Source organism: Lampris incognitus, chromosome 9 (assembly GCF_029633865.1).
Source record: "Lampris incognitus isolate fLamInc1 chromosome 9, fLamInc1.hap2, whole genome shotgun sequence".
NCBI lineage: Eukaryota > Metazoa > Chordata > Actinopteri > Lampriformes > Lampridae > Lampris > Lampris incognitus.
In genome coordinates this window covers 20198840-20225344 of record NC_079219.1, presented here as the reverse complement: position 1 = coordinate 20225344, position 26505 = coordinate 20198840, and the positions used below count along the sequence as shown (strand labels likewise).

The following is a 26505-nucleotide window of genomic DNA, read 5'->3' as shown; positions in this document are numbered from 1 at the left end:
AAACACAGTTAATAACTTCAATTGTTGAATCCAAAGGTACAAATGTGAACGGGGCCTAAGAAAGGATGTGAAACTCTGCATTGTGATCAAAATTCTAAACCTTTCAAACACATTGAATGGTCATAAGTAAACTGAAGACTCATAAAAAATGGTAAGAGACAATTTATCTTAAACATTCTTCAGAACACAGTACACATATTTTAGATAGTTTACAAAAATATTTACACAGTTTTTATTTTCATTTTGTAATGATTTTAGAACCAGAAAAAAAAACTGAATTGTATGATTGTCCTTTTGTCTCTTTCTTAAATTTTATATATTAAACTAAAATGAGACATTATACACAACACCGAAAGGTGTAGAGAACAGTGAAATACAGTTTGGTCTTGCAGAAGTAAAAACGAACACATTTAAAGTTCACTTGAAGCCTTTACTGGCACAGATGGAGAGTCACATTTTTACTGGCTTCATATCTTTACAGTCCACCATTTCCCCCCAAACCTGTCTGATAATGGAGGGCCCCAAGGAACTATAGTCAGCCCACTGTCATTTCTATTCCAGTCAACAAGAGAAGTGACTCAGAGAAGGCCTTGAAAGAGATCATAACACTAAACATTGTAAGCAGAGTGCTATTTAGAGCCAAGGTCAAGAACAGTTCCCATGTCAACTAGGGCATTAATAAAATGGCCCAAATCATACCATGAGGTGACACCCTGAAACCCTGTAAGCACAGAACATCCCTGCTTCACACACCATCAGCTCTGTGCTTGGGCTTACATCTTGGGGCTGTAGAGTCTCTTTACCAGGCCCTGCTCTTTGCGCATCACTGGCGCATGGATGCTACAATCTCGGGCCTCGCAGAATCCGGGCACTCCTGCGATTCCTGCCATGCCTGGTGGACCCACAGGACCAGGGAACCCACGAGAACCGCGAGGACCCTCCATGCCATTCTTGGGTTCTCCTGGGAGACCTGGCAAACCTGGGGAGAGAAAGTTAAGATCATAACTTGAAAGTATGAACCTGTAGTAAAGTATCAGAAATTACTTTCCCTGCGTAGGAACACCATGGGTTCAACCTTGCACCCGGTGCCAAGTGCAACGCAAGCATCTTTGCTAGTTTCAGACCGACACAGTTGTCATTGTCCCATCCAGCACCTACACTATTTAAATAGCAAATGTACTTGCGCCCATGGGCGCAAGTACATAAAAGTTGGTTTTAAAATGAGGTGTAGGCAGGTGCATTTGTTGTACAGGTACATTGCTATTTTGAGGCTGCGGAAAGTGATTGTGTGATTGACCAACTAAAACCTTGTCTTAAGTCAATGGCACAGTATTATACTGTTATTTTAAGGCTTCAGTATTAAGATAGTAACATGTGCCTATATAGGAGGGTGCACAACATGCCTACTTCTTAGAAAATCTGCTATTATAATAGCAATCCGCCAAGGTGCAAGCACACCTGGCTTTTAAAGGGAATGGGAGATGACACTGATTGGTTTATTTCATGTTACACCCAAAACACACCTATGATTAATTAAGAGACTAAGTACAACCCCTTTGAACCATGCGCCTTACTTTGCGCTCAGATTATCTGCCAAATATCAAAACTGGATTTGGACACACTCTTAATGCACTTGTGCCATGCACTTTACACTGTGCACTTAGATTGTTGAAATACAGCCTCGTCTATCTAAACCTGTTTTATTTTGCCAGAGCAGAGCACTTTACAATACCTAAATAAAGATGAAACGTTCAAAGCAGCACACACTGCTGTCAACTCCTTTTTTTAGTGAATCTGCCAATCACTGCAGGCTTTGTATTCTAGCAACCTGACAGTGCAGACAGTAATGACAGTGGGAATGAAGATGAACAAACTACCAGCATTACAGTAGGTCGTAGGTGTTTGGTTTTTCAAGAGAGGCCATTATCAGTTTTATGACGTGGGAATGTCTGGTAATTATTTGAGCGATGCTCTTAAGTATTGTCTCTGCTTATCGACAAAAGAAAATATTTCACAAAGCCATGCCTCACACAAACAATTAGTTCTGCATGTTTACACTGAAAGCTGCCAAGTATAACCACAGACATGCCAGTGGCCCCCTGGCAGCTTCACTGGAGAAGTATAATGGACAGCTGAACATCACACCTGTGGGGCCTTGGAGTCCATCATGTCCGGGCAGGCCTGTACCAGGATCCCCCCTAGCTCCTTTGGGGCCCTTTTGACCTGATGAGGAAATCACAAAGAACTAGTGGCTAGCACTACGTAGGTTAGCTGTCACCAACAAAGATTTCTGCTTAAGGGTAACTTTTTTTTAAAGCCACAAACAATCAGGTGTGTTTTTGAGACAAATTTCTGAGCTTCTAAAATTATCAACTGAAACCCAGTGCCTTGTTGGGAGTTACTGTGCCACGGTAACGACTAATCCTACTAAAAGCATTTGTCTCAATAAATCCATAAAGAAAGTATTGCAAACAACATATACATATTAAAAAAATCCACAGGATTATAGGGGAGCCTGTACTGACTCCTGGACCTGTGAGGGCCTTTTCTGAAGAGGTGAAAACAACAAAAGAATTGCTGACCGTCACTAGATGTCAGCTGTTCCTGAGTTGTCAGTTTCTGTCATTAAGGGGCTGGACGTACCTCTCTCACCCTCGGCACCCTTCTGACCTTCCATCCCCCTGTCTCCCTGCATCCCCCTGGCTCCCTTGGCACCAGTCTTGCCCGCTTTGCCCTGACAGATGGAAGCAGAGGAAGACAGAAAAAGAACGAAACAAAAACTAGTTGGTTTTGTCCCATCTGAGCATCTTCCACCTTTATGTATCTTTTCAATATACAAGCTTAGATTTTTCAAACCTTGATTTACACTAGAACGACCAAGACGGTCATTATGACCCTTTAGGATTTTCAAAGTTTAATAACTTTGTGGTGGGAAAAAAAGATAACAGACATGCCTCCTAAAATTGCATATTTGTATTTAAAATGAGTTTTAGATCAATTGCACACACACAAAAGTTATGATAAGATCTACCTAAAACGACCATGAGCGGTCAAAATGACGTCTTGTAATTTGCGCATGATCGTGCGCGTCATGTCACCATTTATGACGTATTTGATCACATCATTTCCTTCGTGAACTTCAGTGCGCTGTGCTAGAAAAAAAACTAGCGTTCTCCAGTGCATAGTAATAGTCTAAATTTGTTTTTTGATTATTGCCAACATATGTGGTTACAGATGCCGTTTCAGATGCACCATGACTACCACCGATGCATTGCAGTATTTTATATGTGTTGGACAGCAGCCATTTTAAATTGTTTAAAAAATTATTAAAAGTTGTCAAAATGTTAATTTTGGTGTCAGTTTCTTAACAGACATACTAACATATGTAATGTAGTATTATCTCAATTGGGTATTTATCTTGACAGAATATAGAGTTTAAAAACCGTGGCGGTCAAAATGACCGCCCACAGTCATTCTGGTAGTTTTTAAGTTCTGGTTGTTGTTTGGGACCTGTTTCAATATTTATTTTCAGTTTTTTTTATTATTATTTTTTACATTTCACCTTTTATAAGCCTTGTTACATTTGTTAGATCAGCAATATGTGTTTTCCTTTTTATTTTTCAGGTAATATTTTCACTTTTTCAATTTTGCTATTCATGTTCGACCATGTCTCTCTGAAGTTTAAATTGTTTAAAAAGAGTATTAAAGTTGTTAAAATGTTAATTTTGGTCTCAGTAGTTTCTTTAAACACTAACATATGTAATGCATTAATATCTCAAATGGGTATTTATCTTGACCGCCCACGTTCATTTTAGGTAGGAGTGAAAGCCCAGTTGTCTAGTGTTTATCCAGGCAAGGGTTGCTGTTTCTCTGCAGCTCCCTGCTTCACAGTGAAAACACTGTCACACATCTGCTGTTATAGTGTTTGGTAAAAATGAAAATGAGCTTACTCTTGACGCAATACATCAGGCCTTAATAACACATGGTTAAAATCAGTAGTCTTGAAAACCATACCAGTCTTGCCAGCTGTTCATGTTAATCTTTCTTGGCAAACAGGGACTGACTCCCATCTCAATGAAAACATATTCAAGAAGGTAGGCTCATCCAAACAGCAGACAGTACAATTCCAGTTGTAGAGATTGATCTGTTGGGCCTATGTAATTGAGATGGGACGCTAGTGAATTGCAAACGACAATGATGACAGAGGCAAATTCATGACTCTTACAATGTGAAGTAATTTCCATGACAACCAGTGGGACATGCCCATGATACTGATTTCTCATTAACACTATTCACCAATGTCATCACTGTTGTAGGCAATCCTGCTGATTTGCATTTCAACTACACACCTCGCCTGTATGGATTTTAAAGCTTTGATTCAACCATCTAATTATTGGACAGATCCACCTTTTTGAATCATATGAAAGATCAACAAAATTATCTAGCTTGGATTGTCTGGCTTGCAAGTTCAGAAAATCAGTTCTTCAGGCTAATGTCACTTCCAAATTCTTAAGAGACTCATGATTTCAGTTCTGGTAGCCTGGTGACTCACAGGTTTGCCTGGTGATCCAGGCAACCCTCTGGCTCCTGGGGGTCCGATAAGGGTTCGGTTATTAATGGGGCAACCCTGGGAACACTTGGCCCTGATGGAGGAAGCATACTGAGAGATCTGGGCCGTCACAACGCCTCTGCAGAGCTGCAGAACCTGCTCATCAGTCAGACCTGGTCCCTGCAGATGGAAGAGTCGAGCATTTAATCAATTTACACCCCCACATTGAAAAATATCACCTTAACAAGTAGTTTGTTCATTTATTTATTATTTAACATGTATTCATTTTATTTGTTTCATTCATTCAAATAAAATAACATTCATTGTCCATGCTGGCTTAGTCCAACTCAAGACCTTTTCAGTTTGAGGCAATAGTGCCAGTTTCTAAGCCACCATGGCATCCTTAACAGGTAATATAATCTTGTACTAAGATCTAAAATGTTATTTTGTTGAAAACATGAAGAAAAAAAATGTGAATTATATGGTTAGATTTGTTTAAAATGCATTTATGATAAAATGTTTTCAGGGTAAATCTGAGATAGGATGTGGGAGTTTATTTGTACATCACTATGTCTACCTAGGTAAGCCTTGCCCAGCTTTCACCATCCATATGGAGGTGTGCTGGAGACCAATTGTTCTATTAAACTGACAATCGATCAACTATTACTCGATCAGAGACTATTACTCACAGGGGCACCTGGACCTCCCTTTTGTCCCACTTGTCCTTTGACACCTAGGTCTCCAATTGGACCAGGCATTCCTCTGGGCCCTGGGATACCGGGGGGCCCTACAGGGCCAGGAATGCCCACACGACCAATAGAACCTTTGGGTCCTTGCTGTCAGGAGAGAGGGACAAGAGGATTAAATGTTGGGAAAAGGAGATAATACAGGAAGAATTGATTGACAGGGGAAAAACTTAGAGAACAAGAAATTACGGGACTGAAGAAATGCGGGTGAGACATCGGGGTGGTAAGCGGGAGACAAGTCTGTATAATTCAGTTCAACCTTCTCAATGTCATATTGCACTAACCTGTAACTAGTTGTCACATATTTTCCGTTTCTTTATAGAATTCGAAAAACCCTGCCTTCACCATCAGACAATTTGCAAAGGCTATCTGGCAAACATCCCTAACCTATACACCAGGCACGGCTCCAGGATTTCAGTTTTGGGTGGGCCAGGCCAATTATGGATGGACCTGGAACTCCCTAGGGGGGTCCGGGGGCATGCTCCCCCGGAAGAAAAAATTTCAATATTGACAATTTAAATGCATCAATTTGGTGCATTTTGAGACCAAAATCGAGCTAGATAGAATAACAAATGTAATCACAAAAACCCCACATAATTCATGCAACATTGACAAAATGAGCCAAAATGTTAAAAATGACTCAGTGCAAAATATACGTATATTGATTGAACAGCAGCAGTACCGTCACTTGCCAACGTTGAAAGCCAGTGAGTGACCATTTTGAACTATAATTCTATCACTGACCGACCAATAGAGGGCGCAACAGGTCTGTGACCAAGCAACCACAGCCCAATCAAAGGCCCTGTCCCAATACCCACCCTACGCGCTACCTAGAGTGGTGCAGTTTGGTACTACAGCGTTGCGTAGGGCATGCAAAGTCCCCTTTGGGAAGGAGGTTTAAATGAATTGAATTGGGACGCCTGAGTAACGCGAGCAGAGCAGCGAGCCAGTATTCAGAACTCGCTCATAACGTTATCTGTCATGTAAAGACATGCTACTAGAGTTCATTATCAATCACTATCAATCACAGTCTACAAATCTCTATGATCACAAGACAATGGGCTATGCTAGATGATTTCATTAACACCGAGTTTTTTTCTCGATTTCATAAAGGCACATAGAGAAGATGCATTAAAAATGTATTGTCGTCACAGAGTAGGCATCCTGTAGTAATGAACATCGGCCTTTCTTTTTTACATGGCTCAGCCTCAGACCATCTAGCAACAAAGTCGGCTGCATTGCAAAGGCATTTCATGGTATGGCAGTTGTGTGGCAGGAATGAGGAAAAACACAGGAGACCAAGGCGAGTTTGATGTTTATTCCTCAACTCCAAAAACCAACTGCAGCAGGAACAACCCTGCACCGGCGAGTCCGGGAACGTAAACCACGCCCCCAGCTCACATTCCTGCTGGGTGAGAGGCATAGCCCCTAGTGTCCGCCACACAGCCCCCCGCCCCCCCCCCCGAACACCCAGAAGGGACTGCCGGAAAGAAAATTAGTGTCTCACTGGAGGCTTAAGCAGCCTGCCATACCGGCTGCGCCGTCCCTCAGCCGAAACAGTAGGTGAAACACAGTCCAAAGCCGGCTGAGAAGCAGAACGCTGAACCCGTGAAGACACTGCCGGGGTCCTGGAAGGAGGACGACCCCGACGGGGAACCTGGGCCGGAAACACAACTTCGCCTGCCACCCTGTGCGCCGGTTTAAGCCTGTCAAGCGTGACACGCTCCCTACGCCCACCCATATCTAGCACAAAACCCTTAGGACCCGTCTCAAGAACCCGAAATGGGCCATCGTATGGGGGTTGGAGGGGTGAGCGGTGAGCATCATGCCGTACAAAAACAAAACGAGCCGACATGAGCTCCGCAGGCACGAACGACCGCGGAAAACAGTGGTGAACGGGGCCTGGAACCCGAGTGCTGTCGGACAAAAAAGGATAAACGGCCGGACGGGGTCGAGGAGCGGAACTCCCAGGCAAAAATTCCCCAGGGACGCGGAGCGGCTGACCGAGCACCAGCTCAGCGGGTGACGCGTCGAGGTTCTCCTTAGGAGCCGAACGCAACCCGAGCATAATCCAAGGTAAACGCTCCACCCAGTTACCATCCGGGAGCGCAGCGCCGCCTTGAGCGACCGGTGAAAACGTTCACACAACCCGTTAGCCTGAGGGTGATACCTGTCTGAGGTGATATCTGACGGAGTGCAGAAACGGGCGACCCAGGAGGAAAGAAAAGCGCGTGCAACATCCGAGGATTTTGTGGAGGATAGAGGGACAGCCTCTGGCCACCTGGTGGTCCGATCTACCATCGTGAGCAGGTGCGTAAAACCCTGTGAAGAAGGTAGAGGGCCCACCAGGTCCACATGCACGTGGTCGAAACGTCTGGCCGGGATCGGAAACGGTTCGAGGGGCGATTTAGTGTGCTGGTGGACCTTAGCGCGCTGGCACGCTACACATGCAGCTGCCCACCCCTTGACGTCCTTGCGGAGGCCAGGCCAGACGAACTTGGAACCGACCAACTTCACCGACGCCCGAACTCCAGGGTGCGAGAGGGAGTGAATCGAATCGAAAACTCGACGGCGCCAGGCCAGTGGAACAACGGGGCGGGGACGGTCGGTGGAGACATCGCAGAGGAGGGCAGGACTGCCTTCCAGCATCACAGCGTCCTCTAGCTTGAGACCGGTACGCGTTGACCTAAGGGCAAGGACGTCCGGGTAACTGGGCTGGTCGGCAGCCATAGCGGAGAAATCCACACCGAAGTGCACAGGACACACAAGCACACGCGACAGACAATCAGCAACAGGGTTGGACTTCCCGGCCACATGCTGAATGTCCATTGTGAACTCGGAGATCACCGCTAGGTGGCGCTGTTGACGAGCAGACCACGGCTCAGTCACCTTGGACATGGCAAAAGTCAGCGGCTTATGATCCACATAAGCCGTGAATGGGCGACCCTCCAGAAGGAAGCGGAAATGCCGGGTTGCAAGGTGCAGTGCCAGCAACTCCCGGTCAAAAACGCTGTACTTGCGCTCGCTATCTCGCAGTTTGCAGCTAAAAAATGCGAGTGGCTGCCACGCATTCGCCACACGCTGTTCAACCACAGCCCCCACGGCTATGTCAGACGCATCGGTTGTTAAAGCTATGGACGCCGTGGGTGTGGGATGGGCGAGGAGGGCAGCGTTAGCCAGGGCGCACTTAGCTCCGTCAAAGGCCTGGACCTGTTCGGGAGTCCAGTCGACAGGGTCGTTACCCTTCTTAAGCCGCAGGGCTTCGTAAAGTGGCTGAAGGAGGTGGGCAGCGCGAGGGAGGAAACGGTTATAGAAATTCACCATGCCCAAGAATTCCTGCAATGCCATAACAGAGACTGGGCGGGGAAATTCCGCCACCGCTTGCACCTTAGAAGGCAACGGGACCGCGCCTTGCGGCGAAATGCGGTGACCCAAGAAGTCAATCACCGGCAGTCCAAACGGACACTTGGCCGGGTTGACGATCAGGCCGTGTTCGTCCAGACGACGGAAAACCTGTTTCAGGTGCGCCAGGTGCTCTTCATCTGACGGACTGGCCACTAGTATGTCGTCGAGATAAACGAACACGAAAGCAAGGTCACGCAACACCGAGTCCATCGGCCTCTGAAAGGTTTGCGCTGCCCCCTTCAAGCCAAAAGGCATCCGCACGAACTCAAAAAGCCCAAACGGGGTGATCACTGCGGTCTTGGGCACGTCCTCTGCGCGCACGGGAACCTGATGATAGCCGCGCACCAGGTCCACCTTAGAGAAAATAGTGGTACCTGCCAGGCGTATGGAAAAGTCCTGTATGTGTGGGATGGGATAGCGGTCATTGGCGGTGACGTTGTTCAGACGGCGAAAATCGCCGCAAGGCCGCCACGACCCATCCGCCTTGGGCACCATGTGAAGCGGCGAGGCCCACGGGCTGTTGGAACGCCTCACTATACCCAGACGCTCCATGATGGCGAACTCCTCCTTAGCTATAGCCAATTTTACCGCGTCGAGGCGCCGCGCGCGCGCAAAAACTGGCGGTCCCAGAGTGGGAATGAAATGTTCTACCCCGTGTTTAGTAACCGCGGTGGAAAAGGCAGGCGTAGTCACCGATGGAAAATCCGCCAGCAAACGCTGAAAAACATCCCCTAATGCCAAAAAGTTAGCGTGTGTTAACGGCCCGGCTCCCCCTGTCTCGCACGGAACAGTGGCGAAAGACACAGCATCAATTAAACGGCGGTTTGCAACATCAACCAGCAGACCATTAGCACACAGAAAATCCGCGTCGATAATAGGAACAGTAATGGCGGCCACTACAAAGTCCCACTCAAAATGGCGCCCGTGGAAGCAAACAGTCACCAACCTTGTGCCAAACGTCGCAATGGACGAACCGTTAGCTGCACTTAACTGTGGGCCGCCGCCTTCGGCCGACCTGTCTGTCTTAGCAGGAGGGAGGAGGCTCTTTTGCGAGCCTGAGTCCACCAGAAACCGTCTTCCTGACATCGTGTCCTTAATGAAGAGCAGCTCAGTACGTCCGCCAGCGCCCAGAGCTGCTACTGAGCGCTGGCCCTGGAGTTTCCCGCCGCCTCAAACGTGCACGGAGGGACGCAGCGCCTCGCCTTGCCGCCGAACCGCTGTTGGAAGAAACAGAGGCCTCTCCCGCGCCGTCTCCGGGCAGTCACTTCAGCCACCACTGCCGGGTCCGCGTCCTCCGACGTCGGCTGCAGAGGCTCCGATGCCACACTCTGCACAGAGAACCGTCTGGTAGCCAGCAGGACCCAATCGGCCTCCTCAGCCAAACCTCGGCAGTCACCAGCGGCCAGACACGGGGAGTTAGCCAAAGCCGCGCGCACAGGAGACGGGAGCTGGCGCAGGAAAACGTGCGGGAAAAGGAGCCCACCTTCGTCTGAGCCATCAGATGTCTCACCAGATTCATTAATTCTTGGTTAGCATGGGAAAATATCTGAAGAGCTCTAATGCAATGCATCTAATTGGAGAGTGGAAAATAACTCCAAGGTATATTTACATTTTATTTAATTTCTTTAAAGAACAGAGGATTCTGACTGAGAAAGTTTTAATCCTTTTTTATACTAAGCGCCTAATTTATTCAATATATATAAATTATATCTGTACACCCTAGTGGCTGGAACAGTCATAACGTATCCTAAATGGGCTTAGACCTAGCCATGCTAGCCCTAACTCAAGGAGTAGGGTCAGGCTGAGCCCATTACCAAAGTTGGCTAACGAGAGAAATAGGTAGAGCGCTTCCATTTTGGGGGTGGGGATATTTTCCCCCTTTTTCTCCTGAATTGTACTTGGCCAATTACCCCATTCTTCCAAGCCGTCCCAGCCGCTGCTCCACGCCCTCTGCTGATCCGGGGAGGGCTGCAGCCTACCACATGCATCCTCCGATACATGTGGAGTCACCTGCCGCTTCTTTTCATCTGACAGTGAGGAGTTTCACCAGGAGGACGTAGCATGTGGGAGGATCACGCTATTTCCCCCAGTCCCCCTTGAACAGACGCCCCAACTGACCAGAGGAGGCGTGAGTGTACCGACCAGGAAACATACCCACATCCGATTTCCCACCTGCAGACAGCCAATTGTGTCTGTAGGGACACCCGACCAAGCCGGAGGTAACACGGGGATTTTGAACCGACAATCCCCATGTTGGTAGGCAAGACCGCCACATCACCCGGACGCCCGAGCTCTTCCATTTTTAAGAAACTAATCACTATTCTGGTGGTTGGGACTTCCGGTGCTTGCACTCCTCCAAAACAGCATAGAATCGCTAAGTCTTTATATGTAGCACATGAGTAACATGTTGATGATCTGGAGAAGTTTCCTCACAAAACTCCATGAAAAGTGTAGACGTTTGTCAACCTTGCAGTTTTGTCTATAAAGACAAGCAATACAAACACAATATATTTAGTGGTATCATAATGTAACCCTGGTTAAATATATCAGGCTTTAAAAATGCAGAGAATAAATAATGTCATATTATTAGGGAAATAAATTCATTTAAGAGAGAGGGTTAAGATCATATAAATAGTTTTAAAAAGTCATTTCATAGAGTTTCATAATATTGAATAGTAATGTGTGTTTTACTATTTACAAGGTTTAGGCTCATACGTCATACGTTCATAGTTGAACATAGTTTATTTGAATTACACATGGTCCAGCACGTGTTGTTAAATTTAACAACCTAACCTGATTTAATCCAAATGTCATTCATTCTTTTCCTTTAATGTAATTCCTGTATCCTGTATTATTAACCAATCTGATAGTGTATTCAGAGGAAAAGGGGTGGGGCTTGCGCCCCCAATACTTGGTTTCGTGGGTGACAGAGGCAGACAGCAGCTGGACACGACAGAGTGAACCTGTCATTTTTGACATTGATCGTGAACTTTGTATGCAGACCGTCTGGGGATTGACGACCAGTTAATTTCATCGTGTGTTTGTGTATATTGTTTCTACTAAAGGTAACTATGCAATTTATATCCTGTATTATTTGCTATGACTACTCGTTATAGTTAAGAAATGTATGTTTTAGCTAATCGCTAGCCGCGATTAGCCTAGCATAGCAACGTTAGCTGTGTGTGTTGCTTTTGTATGTTGGCTGCCTGAGACCAGTTGTTACTAGCTCAAACCGGGATAGTGTCGGGACTTGGCAGCTTAGCTCTCTATTTTATTCAAAAGGAGTCGGGACAAGGTGAACGGTGAGCAGGGAAGACCTCCATGGACAACACTGATACGTCCTCCCGGCTGCCGTGCTACCTTGGACTGCCCTGCTGTTTCCTCGACATGGCATTCGTTCTCTCTCATCATCTGGTGCTCGCTGCGCGAGCGGTTACCCTGATTCCCACCATCGTTGCCCCTCTCCCCTGGCGCTGGGACTCGTGAGTACAACCCTCTATTCCTGCACGTGCATTTTGTTTATACTTGGCAGTGACCAAGCGAAGTGGCCATCACAGTTTGTAGGCCGCACCGCTCCCAAGCTACATTTCAGGCCTGCAACGTACCCGTGACAGTCTGGGTAAAAGTTCGACTGTGTCGCTGCATCATGTGAGTGTGTGGGCCCACTTTATTATTTTGTGTTGTTGAAAGTTGGTAACAGAGTCTAATTGGAGACTCCGCTTTATTATTTTTCGAGGTTTTGAACCTACATGGCTTAAAGCCATACATTGTGTTTACATACAAATCCTACTATTGTGATTTCATATCTATATTATCATTGTCTACAATTCCTCATTTCATTTCATATTGCTTGTTAAATAAATATCTATATTTTGGTACATTTTAAGTTAAAGGTGTTGTGTCACATATTTAGAAAATAGACTATTCATATAATTCATAAGGTAAACAGGAAGTCTTAATTCACGTTACTTCTTTTTAGTCACGGAGGCACCGCCAATATTTACAGTTTATTTACAGCATTAGCACATTTTGGTAACCAGTTGATAAGGTAAGAGCGCCATTTATTTAGATCATAACCCAGGGCCCGCCCATACTAGTAACAGACTGCAGATTTTATTTAGATAAATATGGGATGGGTGTTACAATAATTCACCAACGTAGTAGATATAGAAGGAGTTACAGGCTGATCAGAACTAGCGATGCAATGGCTGCTAAGTTAACTCCCTACAGACAGTCATCATTGAAAAAAATTACTTTTAGCATCACCATTTGGCAAACAGGCAAGGACACTGCGATTCCAGTCAAAACGCTTAATATGTACATATTCTTTGCAAATCTTTGATATTGCTGACAGAGTGAGTCAAACACGCCTTGAAGAGAGTGTGATTATTATTTTTTGTTATAGCTATCAATGTTAAAAATGTTCCTGTGTTGCAAGGGGGATTGAAATCTGTAACACAATGGGCATGAAGAGCAAAGACTCAACTTGACTAACATGGGTTCAATCCTGGCTCACGATATGTATCGCATTTTGTAAGATATTTACTGTACCAAAAACCATTGAAATGTCTTTACTATAGGTATCTTCAATTAATAGCCTTAACATGTATTAACCTACAACTCTCTTGAGAACTTTATCAGGAGTGTGTGGGTGTGTGCATGTGGGTGTGTTTATGACATCATGCTACCTGTCCTTTGTCTCCTCTGCCGCCCACACTTCCCTATAAGAGAATCAGCAAGAAAGATAAAAATACCAATGAGTGGAAATCCTTGTAGGTGTCAAAGGAGGAAGTAGACTAAATGAAAATTACGGCGTAAAGATGATAGTATCAGTCCCTCTAGTCAAACAAATAATGATCACCTTTTCTCCTTTCACCCCCTTGATACCAATTTTCCCTGCCGCACCCTAAGGAAAAGAAAAAAACAGCATGTGAACAGTGGGAGGAGGATGTCCCCCCTGTAAGTAAAGGTACGAGGCAGACACTAAAATAAAACCACCAAACTAATGCTGACAGCTGATAAGTCACATGAGCTCACAAGGTCGATTGGGGGTATGACTCTGTTCTGATGACAGCCGATGACTTTGTTTTTTACCTTTATCTGACCGTCTGTGTAAGTGTCTTCTACAGGGTCATGGTTCAGGGCTATGAGAAGAACCTGAAACACTGATTTATAGTTTTTAAACTGATAGTCACTCAGAGCGTACCTTTTCACCATCAGGTCCCGTTTCACCTTTAGCCCCCTGTAATAAAAAAGGCAGAGCTTAATCAATTGAATTTATTGACCATCAATTATACTTCCAAGTAAAAATACAGTGTACCTGGCAAGTTCAGACACTTTTAAGGGCCAACTCTAATTCTAACAGGAATACTGCATCCTATTTGTCTTTACTTAAGAGAAAGTGAAAGGGGCAGGGTGACAGAGACAGGGTATGTTATAGGTTGATAATGCTATTGTAGTTGTTGCATTATTTCAGATACACACAGGCTGGCCCTGCAGGCCCTTAGGTCCTGGTTTCCCTGGTATACCAGCGTCTCCTTGCTCTCCTTGCAGTCCCTGTTACAGACAGACAACAAGCAAACAGGTACCAAAGTCAGTCACAAGCTGACCCCCCCCCCCCCCCACACACACAAACTTATTACAAAAACACAGGGTGATTTCAAAAGTACCAAGGCATTAATGGACATTTCTTTCAGAAATATTTTGCAGACGCTGGATATTAATTTTTTTTCTACTAGAGTCAGGTGCAACTTAAGATATCACATGAGATTTCACAGGAGTATTTGGGGAACCATCACAAGTTTGTCATAGATCACGTATAATCAGAATGTTATTACTCTTTTTTTTTCCAGGGTCTTCCCCTTCAGTTCCTCTTTTTAACTTCACTGTTTTGTTTTTTTCCAGGGTCTTCCCCTTTAGTTCCTCTTAACGTCACTGTTTTTTTTCTTCCAGGGTCTTCCCCTTTAGTTCCTCTTTTTAATGCCACTGTAGTTTTCCCATCCATGCAAAATACTACTTTAAAAAAATAACGCATATTTAGCGCATACCCTAAATGCGCAGTGGGAAGAAATGTGATAAATTTGTGGTTTTTCACACTAACATGCAATTGCTTTGTGAATCTGTACAGTGACAAATAAGTTTATTGTTGGGTTATTTGAGAGGGTGTCTGTCTATCATCATCCTTCCATCCATCACAAACTCTATGGCACCACATACATTTCACATGTGGCATTTACATTTTTCAGCCTCCATATAAAAAGGAATAGCAAATGAACACGTGGAGTTTTGGCATTTTGCTCAAAAGCACTTTGACAAAATACATGGTAAGACCTCCAGGTCACCTCAGCCAACCACTCACCACGGCGCCAACTCTTCCTTGGGGTCCTCTCACGCCACGGTCCCCTTTGCTACCCTGTAGGAGAGAAGAGTGGACATTTTCCACCGTGTACCTCATTACATTTCAGTGTAACAGAGATGATCACAGCACTCTAGTATCTCATTATATTTGATGCGTAAATCCAGAGTAGATATACTAGTTGAAAGAAAAACTGTAGGTTTGCCAGTGTGCTGAGTTCTAACATACTGATGAAGGCAACAGTCGAAACATTTGTGGTTTTTTTTAATGCTCTGCAAATGAAAAAAAAAAAAAAAAACCCCATTTATGATTGCAGAATAAGTTTTGTAAACCAACTTGCAAACCTACAGCCTGTTTTTCTGACCCCATTGCATTCCAAGACAGGTTTTCAATTAAATACAAACAAGATCCAAATGAAGAGATGGGTTCCAGAATTGTGTTGCCATTTGGAGAAAATGCATCATTCGCTGAAGTTCATCATTTAATTGCTCAATATTTTAGAGGATCTAGTCTGTAAAAGCTCCCCATTTAGTAAACTCAGGAACCAAGCTACCCATTATCCTAAAAAAACATTATCTGGTTTATTTAATTAAAAAAAATTTTTTTTTGTAAAATGAGCTGTCATAATCTTATCTCCTTTTGGACCCAAACTTCACGACTTAAACCTTGGGAATCTGTAAAGGTCAGTAAAGACTGTGTTGCGATGATGTCAGAGGTGAAAGGTAAAAAACAGTGCGGTAACCTTGACACCAAATGATCCAGGTTCTCCTATCAGCCCTGGGACTCCGATAGGACCCTTTAACAACAGACAGAGAGAAAGAGAGAGGGATTATATTTCCGGCGTAATTATAGGTGGCTACCCTCTATGGACACTGTGGGTCGACTGATCCATTGCCAATTCATCTTCAACAAAACACATGACTTTTAATCATTTAATCACCCACATCTTCTCCAGGTTCCCCATCGTTGCCTGGCAACCCATCTTGACCTTTGACACCCTGCAAGAGAGAGAGAAAGAGAGAGAGGGGTGATCAACTTGGGAGACACACTGCAAACTTTGCCGTACTAGAGTGAAGAGGGTGAATTTCAAATCAAAGTCATATCGAAGGTTATTTGTCAAAAGCACAGGCACAGTATAGCACAATAGCAATAGTTGCTGGCAATGAAACATTTTGTCTATGAGTTTAATAAAATAAAATAATACAAAATAAAATGAAATATGCCACTCTGACGGCCGAGCGGAATAAACCGCCGTTCTTGCAATCCGCTCGTCATGTGGCTGGGAGGTTCGTATCCCAGACTCGCCGTAACTGGTCACGGCCAGAGCGTCCACGGCGTAGGGCATTCATTAGGCCACCCTTACCCAAGGGATAGTCGGTGTAGTGTTCGGGGACTCGTCGTTCTCCAGCGACCCCTCTGGCCCATCTGGGCGCCTGCAGCCAAGCAACCGAACGCATTCTCCCTACGTCTCCTTCGCGGCCTGAAGGTAATGCAATCCATGCGAGGCTTCAGCGTGTAAAATAGCGAGCGCAGCCTGCACGAGTTTTAAGTAAACTGTTGTTACGACGATCTCCTTCCCGTGTAAACGTGAGCCAGGGGAGTTATTTGACAAGAGTTCCGGCCATATGCTCTTGGGTTAATCGGGTGGGATAAGGGGAAAAACTAGAAATTAATTTATATTAAAAAAAAAGAGTAATACAAAATAAAATAAAACTGCATCTGCAAACATAAAATAAAGGTAAGGATATTTAGAAAGTCAATGCACAAGAGATTTATTTTAATACTCTTTTTATTATCTATGATACACTTTGTTTTGGTTTTACTTTTATGAGTTTTGCATTGACACCAGTATTTATTTAGAGCAAATGAGGAGCGGGGCCTGTTGTAATACCACAGGATATTACCAACATGTATTAAGGTTTACTAGGGGATTTAACCCAAAGTGACAATTAGCTTGTCAACCTGCACAAATGGATAATATTTTCCTCAAAATTTCCAGCAATCCTCTGAAGTCATCAAATTATATTATAAAGGGATGACTGAAACCAAATTGCTTTTGCGGTTCACCACAACCAGAAAAAAACGGTAATAAAAGCCATAAAAGCAAAATGTGAATAAATGCAACCATTGATTATTTCTCTGTCCTTACTTTATGCTGCCACACAGCTGGTTTCACTTCCTCTTCAAAACCCAAAATACTTTGAGCAAGGGAACTTTTCTGCAATTTTTTTCAAGAAATTTACTTATACTACAGAGTAAAACTGACATTTTGGTCAACACTTGTTGATGCAAGGGCTGTTTGTTTAATCCTGGAACTCACCCAACCTGTGACGCTGTCAAAAGTCCCGAGGTCTACTTTCAGTTTCACTTACTGGGACTTTCCAAGGAAGAAAAACAAAAAATGGATGCGAGACAGTTGATTTGTTGTTTCCCAGGGCACTTTCAGTTTTGTTCTGTCTAGATAAAGTGCTATATAAATGTAATCCATTATTATTATAGTGAGACAATGACTTGATTTGCTTACTTTTGACTTAATTAACTCAGTCTTCACACTAAACTCAGCTCTAGCCAGCAATACTTGTAGTCTGTGTCACACTGAGCAATTAGAGTGTGACAGACCACACAAACTAGGAACAACACTCCTATTGTTACACTTTTAGTTTTATTCTGACTTCATAGTGAGACATTCAGGCAATTAATGGGCCAAAACGTTTAATCAGTGACTCCTGGACCACTGCCACTGTTTTGACAGGGTTTTCTGAAACGAAAGTTTCCAGGGTTCATTTCTGTGCTGAAAGTTTCAGAATGTCTCAGCTGTTAGGGCTTGTCAAAAGCTCCCATTTGTTAGGGTTTGTGGAAGACCCCAAGCGCACGACACCAGACAGAGATGGGGTTAGCCGAAAACTGGCGTACTTTATTCCTTACGCGTACAAATAGTCAGACATAGGAAGGCAATGAGCGACAAGGAAAAAAAACGGAAAGTTCAATCCAAACGGGAACACGGCAGGATACTTCCACGGGGAAACTTTGCAAGGGAAAAACATGAACCAAGGGCTGGGATGAGTTCGTAGAGAAAAGGACCGTGAGAGGAGAGTGGCCGCTACTGCGGGTGCGGGGAGGTTACAACACGAACTGACAACGGGCACGTGGGAGGCCACCAAATTTAAGCCCAGCCCTGATGACTAAGCCCGGCCCTGACGAGCTGATGGCTGCCGGCGTGGGGTGGGCGGGCCACGGCGCGGGGTGAGCGAGCCATAACACCATTCCTTACTTTCTGATATAGGCTATTTGCAACACAGATTGTATCTTTCGATCATGAAATACAAGTGAGAGATGAGAAAGTGGCTGAACCAGCCTTTGCTGACACAGGCTGTCCAGACTTAAAAGACCGGTCTTAATGATAGGTCTTGGCTGCCGTCTTGAGCCTATTCACACCGGGAGACAAGGGACACAGATTGAGGGATTCAAACGTGTACCCCTTTTCCACCAAGGCAGTTCAAGAGTTGGTTCGGAGCCAATGTCTAATCTGAAACCAGTTCTTTGCATTTCGATAAGCAAAGAACCAGCTCTCGGCCAGGAAAACTGGTTCCAGAGCGGCACTGACTCTTAGTACCTGGCTGCAGCATTCAAAATGGGGGGGGGGGGGGTCAACGTCGAACGTTTAATCTCACCCATCCCTAAAGCTATTTAAATCCACCGAATGTACTGCATGTCCTGTCTGTTCTGTTTATCCCAGAGCTTTAATCCCATTGGCTGTTAGCAGAGCTGGTCTCTGATTTCAGTCTCTTGACTCATTAAGGCCATTCACGTATGGTGTTTTTCTGAGCAAGTGAGTCAAGGAGCAGCAGGTGTTTAGGGGATGCTACACCTGTGTTTCCACCAAGCTATTTTTATGCAAAATTTTAATGTCCAAAAAAGCCTATCTGTACTGAAATGCGTTGTTTCATGCATCACCGAACAGTCTTTACACACACCTGCGGTGAAAAATTTATGTCAACGATGCAAATTCATTAAAGAGATGAGTAAATGGTGCGTTTTGGTTTCTTCAGCTGCACGTTATTATACCCCCTTCTCAAAGTTTTCCCTGAATGTTTTAATGACACTCCTGCATACAAAGGAGATTGTTTCATTGCTTGAAAACAGCTAATGGAAGTACGCAGGATTTTTAATTTTTCAATTTATCAAAAATCTGCTTAAAATTCACCTGACATTGAGACAGAAACACAGCTACCAATGGCCACTGATACTTTCTTTAATTGAGAATAATAGCCTATCAAATTGTGGTTCATACATATTATCATTATGTAAATCTTGTCCACTTGCTTTGTGTGTAGACAAGCACATGCCCTGTACACTGTAGAGATTCATCTTATAAATACACGTGTCTGTCCAGTTATGCTCCAAGACAAATCTGACAATTATTCAGAGGCACACGAATACTGAGCCTAATGCTGAGTCTATAGTTATAAGTGTATGAATCATTGTGAACATTTCTTAAATTGAGCCTTGATTAAAGCTCTTTGTGATTCATGTATGTGATTACGTCAATCTTGTTCCACTGTTTTGTATGTGGACAAGAATATACACTGGTATGCACTTGTCTGTCATAAAGTATTCAGATGAATTAGGTGAGTCTAACACTGAGCACTTTTGTACCTTGAGCCCGGTGACTCCTCTGCCACCTGGTTCTCCTGGATAACCCTGAGGAAAAGGAACAGTTTAATCCAGATCCATCAATAATTCAGTCAAGCTCTATTTATATATCACATTTCATCCAGGTAATAAGATGTAAGAGGACACCTGCTCAGGGGGCACCTTGCTCTTGTGACTTCCTGAGCGTTACTGTACTTCTTGAGAAGACAGATTGCTCAAGATCAAGGCTTCATTGTCATCTCATACAGATGTACAACAGAAGCAAAATAAAATTCCTTCTTGTCCATGCAGATTAAAAACAGATCAATGAATGATCTAATAAATAATCTAAAATCAGAGAGTACTATTACAGTCTAAAATGACATATAATGCATACACCCACACACATAAATACACGCCATAAGAATAGAGGCCACATCCATCCATCCATCCATCCATTATCTGAACCGCTTATCCTGCTCTCAGGGTCGCGGGGATGCTGGAGCCTATCCCAGCAGTCATTGGGCGGCAGTCGGGGAGACACCCTGGACAGGCCGCCAGACCATCACAGAGGCCACACAACAATGCAAAATACAATTGTGGAGTGCAATTGAATGACCAATTAGGTGATATATTAGATGAGTCTACAGGTCCCAGAGTTCATAATCCTAACAACCTAGGTCAAGATTCTGTTGGAGAGTCTACTGGTGTTGGCCGGTACATGGTGCACCGGTACCATTTTCCAGATGGTAGCCTGTGACTGAGGTGGGGGGAATCCTTAATTATGCTATGTGTCCTTTTCTTGCAGTGATTGTGATAGATGTCTGAAATTGGGTGGGGTTAAAGATGAACCAGTGATGCACTGGGCATGTTTAATTATGCATTGTAATGCTTTGTGGTCTGAAGCACTGCAGTTCCCATGCCACACTGTTATGCAACTTGTGAGGACACTTTCCACAGTGCATTTGTAGAAGCTCTTAAGAATCCCTGGTGACATATTAAGAGAGAGGCGTTTGAGAAAGGGTTGCTCTAGCTGGACACATACATATCAAACTAGAGCAGCCCTCACTGAACTGGATGGGAGGACTGTGACACCACCTATTTGCCATTTACAGAGCTGTCATAACATCACTACCTCAGCAGCTCTCATCCCCTAATCACTCCCATGGAAGAGAGCTGTCACCTTAAAGAGTTACGTCACGTTCAGAAGGCGCCCAAAGCAAGGTGTCCTCTGAGCAGGTTTCCTCATCTATGTCCTCACTGAACAAGAGGAGTGGCTTTGGCACAGGAATAAATGCCAGGATTTCCTTACCGGAAATCAGAACTGATGAAACTATTCGAATGGAAGGCAAAATCTCCCAACTCCACAGTGGCGAGCCCATTTGAGCGTTTTGTATTTTTTACATCAGAATACAAATCCGCATTAAGTTTTAAATTTATCAGTTATTTGACTTGCCAGATTTTGTCACTGATTGTCACAGTGACAATTACTCATTACACAACATTTAAGAGAACTAATATATAAAGTACAAAGAGATGAAATCAAAAGTGAAATAATTTGGATATGAAGTTGGCGTTCTGTCTATCTGAATGCTGGATGCATTGCACTTAAGGTTTTATTCCAGTCAGAGTAAATGTACTCATCTGGAAGATTTACTTAAATCAAAGTTAAATGAAATCTGCATAAACAGAAATACTCAAGAACAGAGTGGCTCATGAAAAAACACTTCTCTTGCTCTCAAGTACTGACTATTTTTTCAAAAACCTTCTCAAACACGGAAACTCTTGGGGTTATACTTCATTACATCCCTTGACAAATAGAGGAGATAGCTAATAAAAACACAATTTGTGGTATTAAAAGGGGCATACAGCATTTTTACCTCAGATCCAAAGTTACCTCTCAACCTCTGAGCACCACATGGAGTGAATGAATAAAGAGACTGAAGGTGGACAGATGAAAGTAATGATGGGTGAGAGATAACGGAACATAAAGTGTATCTTACAGTATATCCCCTCTCCCCAACGTCCCCGGAGAAGCCTGGTGCTCCAGTTTGACCCTATGGAGAGGAGAGAGAAGATTCCCCATGTTAAAACTATGGGCTCCAACACAGGACTATTATGTTAAGTCCACAAAGTGACATTTAAGAGGAAAAATGCTATTGATGTTGTCTTATATCATAGAACTAACACCGCCCGGGACTGCTACCTTATCAATACCTGATTATTGTGATTTCGACAGTGAAATCGATAGTGATAATTCAAATTCCTAGTTGGTTATCTTACATCAGCAATTCTGAAAGTTTCTTTGTTTTACATGTCCTTCAATTTTTATGAAATAATAAAATTTTTAGCATTCTTCATTTAAACCAATGGGTTGCCGAAATTCCTTATCAGCTAATGCGACTTTTGGCTAGAGCGCTTTGATTTCAATGAGGCTAACTTTGCTAATATGCAACATTTTTTTTAAAAACAACACCAAGACTAGTGGCTTTTTAAATAGCGTGACAGGTTACTAGCTAACAAAAATGGTTAAAAAAAAACCCCAAAAAACATCAAATGTCTCTAATATTTGAATGAATGTTTATTTGAATAAGGCTTTGAATGAAGTTGAAGTTCAAATTGAGGATGAGATAAACTTTGCTGATTGGAAATGCAAGGCATTACTAGTAGTCCTGTAGGAATCAACTGATAGGATGTACACATACAGGAACAACAAGAGCTACTGGACTTTAGCGTCCTCATTGAGACAATGTATCAATTGTGGGAACTTCAGACTTATAGGTCGATCAGTTGAAAGGAATTTAATTATCAAAATTTGTAGCATAATTAGCACATTTCCAGTACCACATTGAAAAGGGGTTGATTCCATGAGTCCTCACATTTTTGTTATGTATCTAAGGAAAACAATTGCTCCTCCATTGCACATGTGACATATGCCCCATACAGAGCAACAGGTAAGGCAGCAGCATTAAATCCTGCAGATATGAAAGTATTCTGAGAAGTGTCATTCATTAAGGATTGTCTTGATACCTTATCTCCGTCACGTCCCTGAGGGCCCTGTTTGCCCTGCATGCCAAGGAATCCCTGGGGGGGGGGCAGATTAAATGGAAAAAACATTAAGGTAAAGATTCCATCTGGGAGCAAATCTGAACACAATTAACAAAGTAACCAGAGAAAAAGGAATGGAAAATACTTCTTAAATGTCTGTCAGGAGCGATGGCAGCCATACTGGCCTTACCAGGTCTTTCTTTTTATGTATGAGGGAGAGCACGATATGGCTGCATTCATATTAGCTTGCAAGATAAAGCTAATATGCTGGAATAATTTTACAGAAAAATCTTAAAGTGGCATTTGAGGAGACGGTGATGTCAGGATTGATCTCTCCATATCTTTATCTATCCTGATGGCAAAACTACCTGTTTTGGTGACATCTCTGCTCTTACAGTCTGAACACAAGTCTTAACCTTCAGGGTCATGTTGAATCAATGGTGAAAATCGGTCATATGTATGTGTGATTTTGTAGTGCCTTCCATTAGTTACCTTGATGCCTTTACCTCCTTTGGACCCCGGGCCCCCAGCCTCACCAAGCCGACCCTTAGATAGATAACAATACATGTTGTTTATTGAGCCAATATTGTGCATCACATTAAAACAGAATCAAATTATAGGATAAAAAGTAAGACATGAACTGAAAACAGGCTTACACCAAAATAAGACAAAATGATGCAACAAGTTTTATAAAGTAAAAAAAAGCAACATCAACTGATGTAACAAGTTTTAAAGAGATTTAAAAGGTACAGCAGAATTTTCAGATCCAAATACATAGTCTTGTGTTCAGAGCTGACTTAAAATGACTACAAAATTGCACATGGAACCAGTATAAAGGCCTACTGCTAATACGACCACTAACACCACTGCGACGTCCAGCTACACTAGCTGCTTCTGCTAGTACTACTATGGCTGCTGCTGTTGCTGATAGCAATTTCCTAAAAACAACCCAAACTAAACAATAAATTCAAATATATCAAACAAGAACATTCGATAAACTAGATAAGAATAGAAAAAACACATTATAATAGTCATAAAAACATCAGAATAAAATATATCAGTTTGAGGAACGGATTTAGAAGATGATGATGTTTCTGCTAGCATAAACTTCCTAGGCAGGTTGATCCAAAGCCGGCGGGCCCTGATGACAGAAGTACAATCCCTTTATGAAAGCTCAGCCGTTGGAACAGAAACAAGTGCCCTGGGGGCATCCAGGTGGCGTGGCGGTCTATTCCATTGCCTACCAACACGGGGATCGCTGGATCGAATCCCTGTGTTACCTCCGGCTTGGTCGGGCGTCCCTACAGACACAATTGGCCATGTCTGCAGGTGGGAAGCCGGATGTGGGTATGTGTCTTGGTCGCTGCACTAGCGCCTCCTCTGGTCGGTCGGGACACCTGTTCGGGGGGGACTGGAGAGAATAACGTGATCCTCCCAAACACTACGTCCCCCTGCCAAAAACTCTTCACTGTCAGGTGAAAAGAAGCAGCTGGCAACTCCACATGTATCAGAGGAGGCATGTGGTAGTCTGTAGCCCTCCCTGGATTGGCAGAGGGGGTGGGTGGAGCAGTGACTGAGACAGTTCGGAAAATAGGGTAATTGGCCAAGTACAACTGGGGCAAAAAAAGGGGAAAATTTTAAAGAAAATAAAATAAGAAGAAACAATTAGCACTTAAGTCCTCATGACACATTAACAATGGAGCCATTGTAGGTTAATTTTTTTTGTATGTGTGTTTGTTCGATGTATGGCTGGTGAATGCCAATTTCCAGCCACTTTTATTGTTCAACCAGTCAACAAGTTGTTTAGAAAAGAACTGAACCTCCAAATCATGGATGGTTGGTTGGTTGGTTACAAGCCCAAGTGGCAATTAAGCTACAAGCATTTGACTTTGACTGGTGTTTTTTATTCCACACTGCTCGAAATACGACTAACATCTCCACTACCTAACCACTTACACAGAAACACCTTAACACAAGCTTTTACAATCACTGTTTGGAGGCAAAATTCAACAAATATTTCATTTTGTGTTTCAGCATTTCCTGTCCTTTCAGCACCTGCTCATATATAATAAATAAAAATATCTGTCACTGTCAGTCAGTCTACTGTTATGCATTTCAGGAATGAAGAAATTAACTATTTTGTCTTTGCTGTTGTGTATTAGAATTATGCAGTATTTTGTAAAAGGATTCTAAAATTTAATAATTTTAAAAAGATTTTGTACAGGGCCCTGTGGTGGTGACACTCCTACATACACATCAACATGGAAGACGTCCAATGAGGTGAAGAGCAAAATCAAAACAGTTAAATTACAGTAACATTTCTTTATTTTGAGCATAAAACCCTTTCATGAGAAAAGAAAGACCAAAGAGCGTAATCATTTCCCAAAATTATGTTCAGGAAGCCAAAGAGAGCTGTAGGCAGAAGAAACGACCTTTGTAAAGGCTATCAGGGAACACAAACCTGTAAAAATCAGAATCAGAATACTTTATTAATCTCCGAGGGGATACTGGGTTCTACTACAGACACTCATGCTGTAGCAAGAAAAAAAACCTAAAAACTAGCAAGATACAAGATAACAAGAAAATAGAAATAAATAAAAATAAAAGATAAAATAAGAAATAGAAATAAGAACAAAATACTATATCAACAAGCATGGTGCACATAACACCCTATCTATACTGCACTACCGCAGCACAAAACAACAACACAAACAAAACCCAACCAGGTAAAACAAGTTGAAGGGCCAGTCCAACGACCATTAACTCTGAGTGTCTGGCAGTCTGAGGGAGGAATTGTAAAGTTTGATAGCCACAGGCAGGAATGACCTCCTGTGGTGCTCTGTCGTGCCTTTTGGCAGAATGAGTCTATTACTAAAAGTACCCCTGTGCCCAACCAGCACATCATGGAGTGGGTGGGAGACATTGTCCATGAAAAAGATTCTCATCAGGCTATACAGACGTGCTCAGATTTGTTGGTACCCTTACAGCTCATTTAAATAATGCTTAATTCCTCCTGAAAAGTGATGAAATTATAAGCTATTTGTCATGTATGCATGCCTTTGGTATGTCATATAATAAAGCAAAGAACATGTGAAAAGAGATGAATTATTGCTTATTCTACTAAGATATTCTAAAATGGCCTGGACAAATTTGTTGGCCTTAGAAAAAATAATGAATAATTGGATTATAGTGATATTTCAAACTAATCAGTTTCTTTAATTAGCATCACACTTGTCTCCAATCTTGTAAGCCACCATTCAGCCTATTTAAATGGACAAAAGTAGTCACTGTGCTGTTTGTGTGTATCACACTGAACATGGACCAGAGAAAGCAAAGGAGAGAGTTGTCTGAGGAGATCAGAAAGAAAATAATAGATAAAAATGGTAAAGGTAAAGGCTATAAGACCATCTCCAAGCAGTTTGATGTTCCTGTGACAACAGTTGCAAATATCATTAAGACGTTTAAGCTCCATGGAAGTGTAGCCAACCTCCCTGGGTGCAGCCGCAAAAGGAAAATCGACCCCAGATTGAATAGAAGGATAGTGCGAATGGTAGAAAAAGAACCAAGAATATCTTAAAAAAGAGATACAAGCTGAACTCCAATGTGAAGGTATGTCAGTTTCTGATCGCACCATCCGTTGCTTTTTGAGCCAAAGTGGGCTCCATGGAACAAGACCAAGGAGGACTTCACTTTTGCAAGAAAAACATGAAAAAAGTCAGACTGGAATTTGCTAAAATGCATATTGACAAGCCACAATCCTTCTGGGAGAA

The 26505-nt window shown here is 43.2% G+C and overlaps 1 protein-coding gene across 1 annotated transcript in view; it reads right to left on the bottom strand.

The window, feature by feature from the left end:
* Nucleotides 1-773: 773 nt before the first annotated feature.
* zgc:113232 (uncharacterized protein LOC541546 homolog) overlaps nt 774-26505 on the bottom strand; it is a 60739-nt gene continuing 35007 nt past the window's right edge. Inside the window, exons 11-26 of the mRNA XM_056286941.1 lie at nt 23228-23281; nt 22718-22771; nt 21691-21744; nt 19712-19756; nt 16000-16053; nt 15798-15851; nt 15059-15112; nt 14185-14256; nt 13907-13942; nt 13562-13606; nt 13389-13421; nt 5239-5385; nt 4553-4729; nt 2644-2734; nt 2146-2223; nt 774-979 (exon numbers count right to left, since the gene is read on the bottom strand). Coding sequence (XP_056142916.1) covers nt 774-979; nt 2146-2223; nt 2644-2734; nt 4553-4729; nt 5239-5385; nt 13389-13421; nt 13562-13606; nt 13907-13942; nt 14185-14256; nt 15059-15112; nt 15798-15851; nt 16000-16053; nt 19712-19756; nt 21691-21744; nt 22718-22771; nt 23228-23281 — 1254 coding nt within the window. The remainder of the gene's footprint in view (nt 980-2145; nt 2224-2643; nt 2735-4552; nt 4730-5238; nt 5386-13388; nt 13422-13561; nt 13607-13906; nt 13943-14184; nt 14257-15058; nt 15113-15797; nt 15852-15999; nt 16054-19711; nt 19757-21690; nt 21745-22717; nt 22772-23227; nt 23282-26505) is intronic.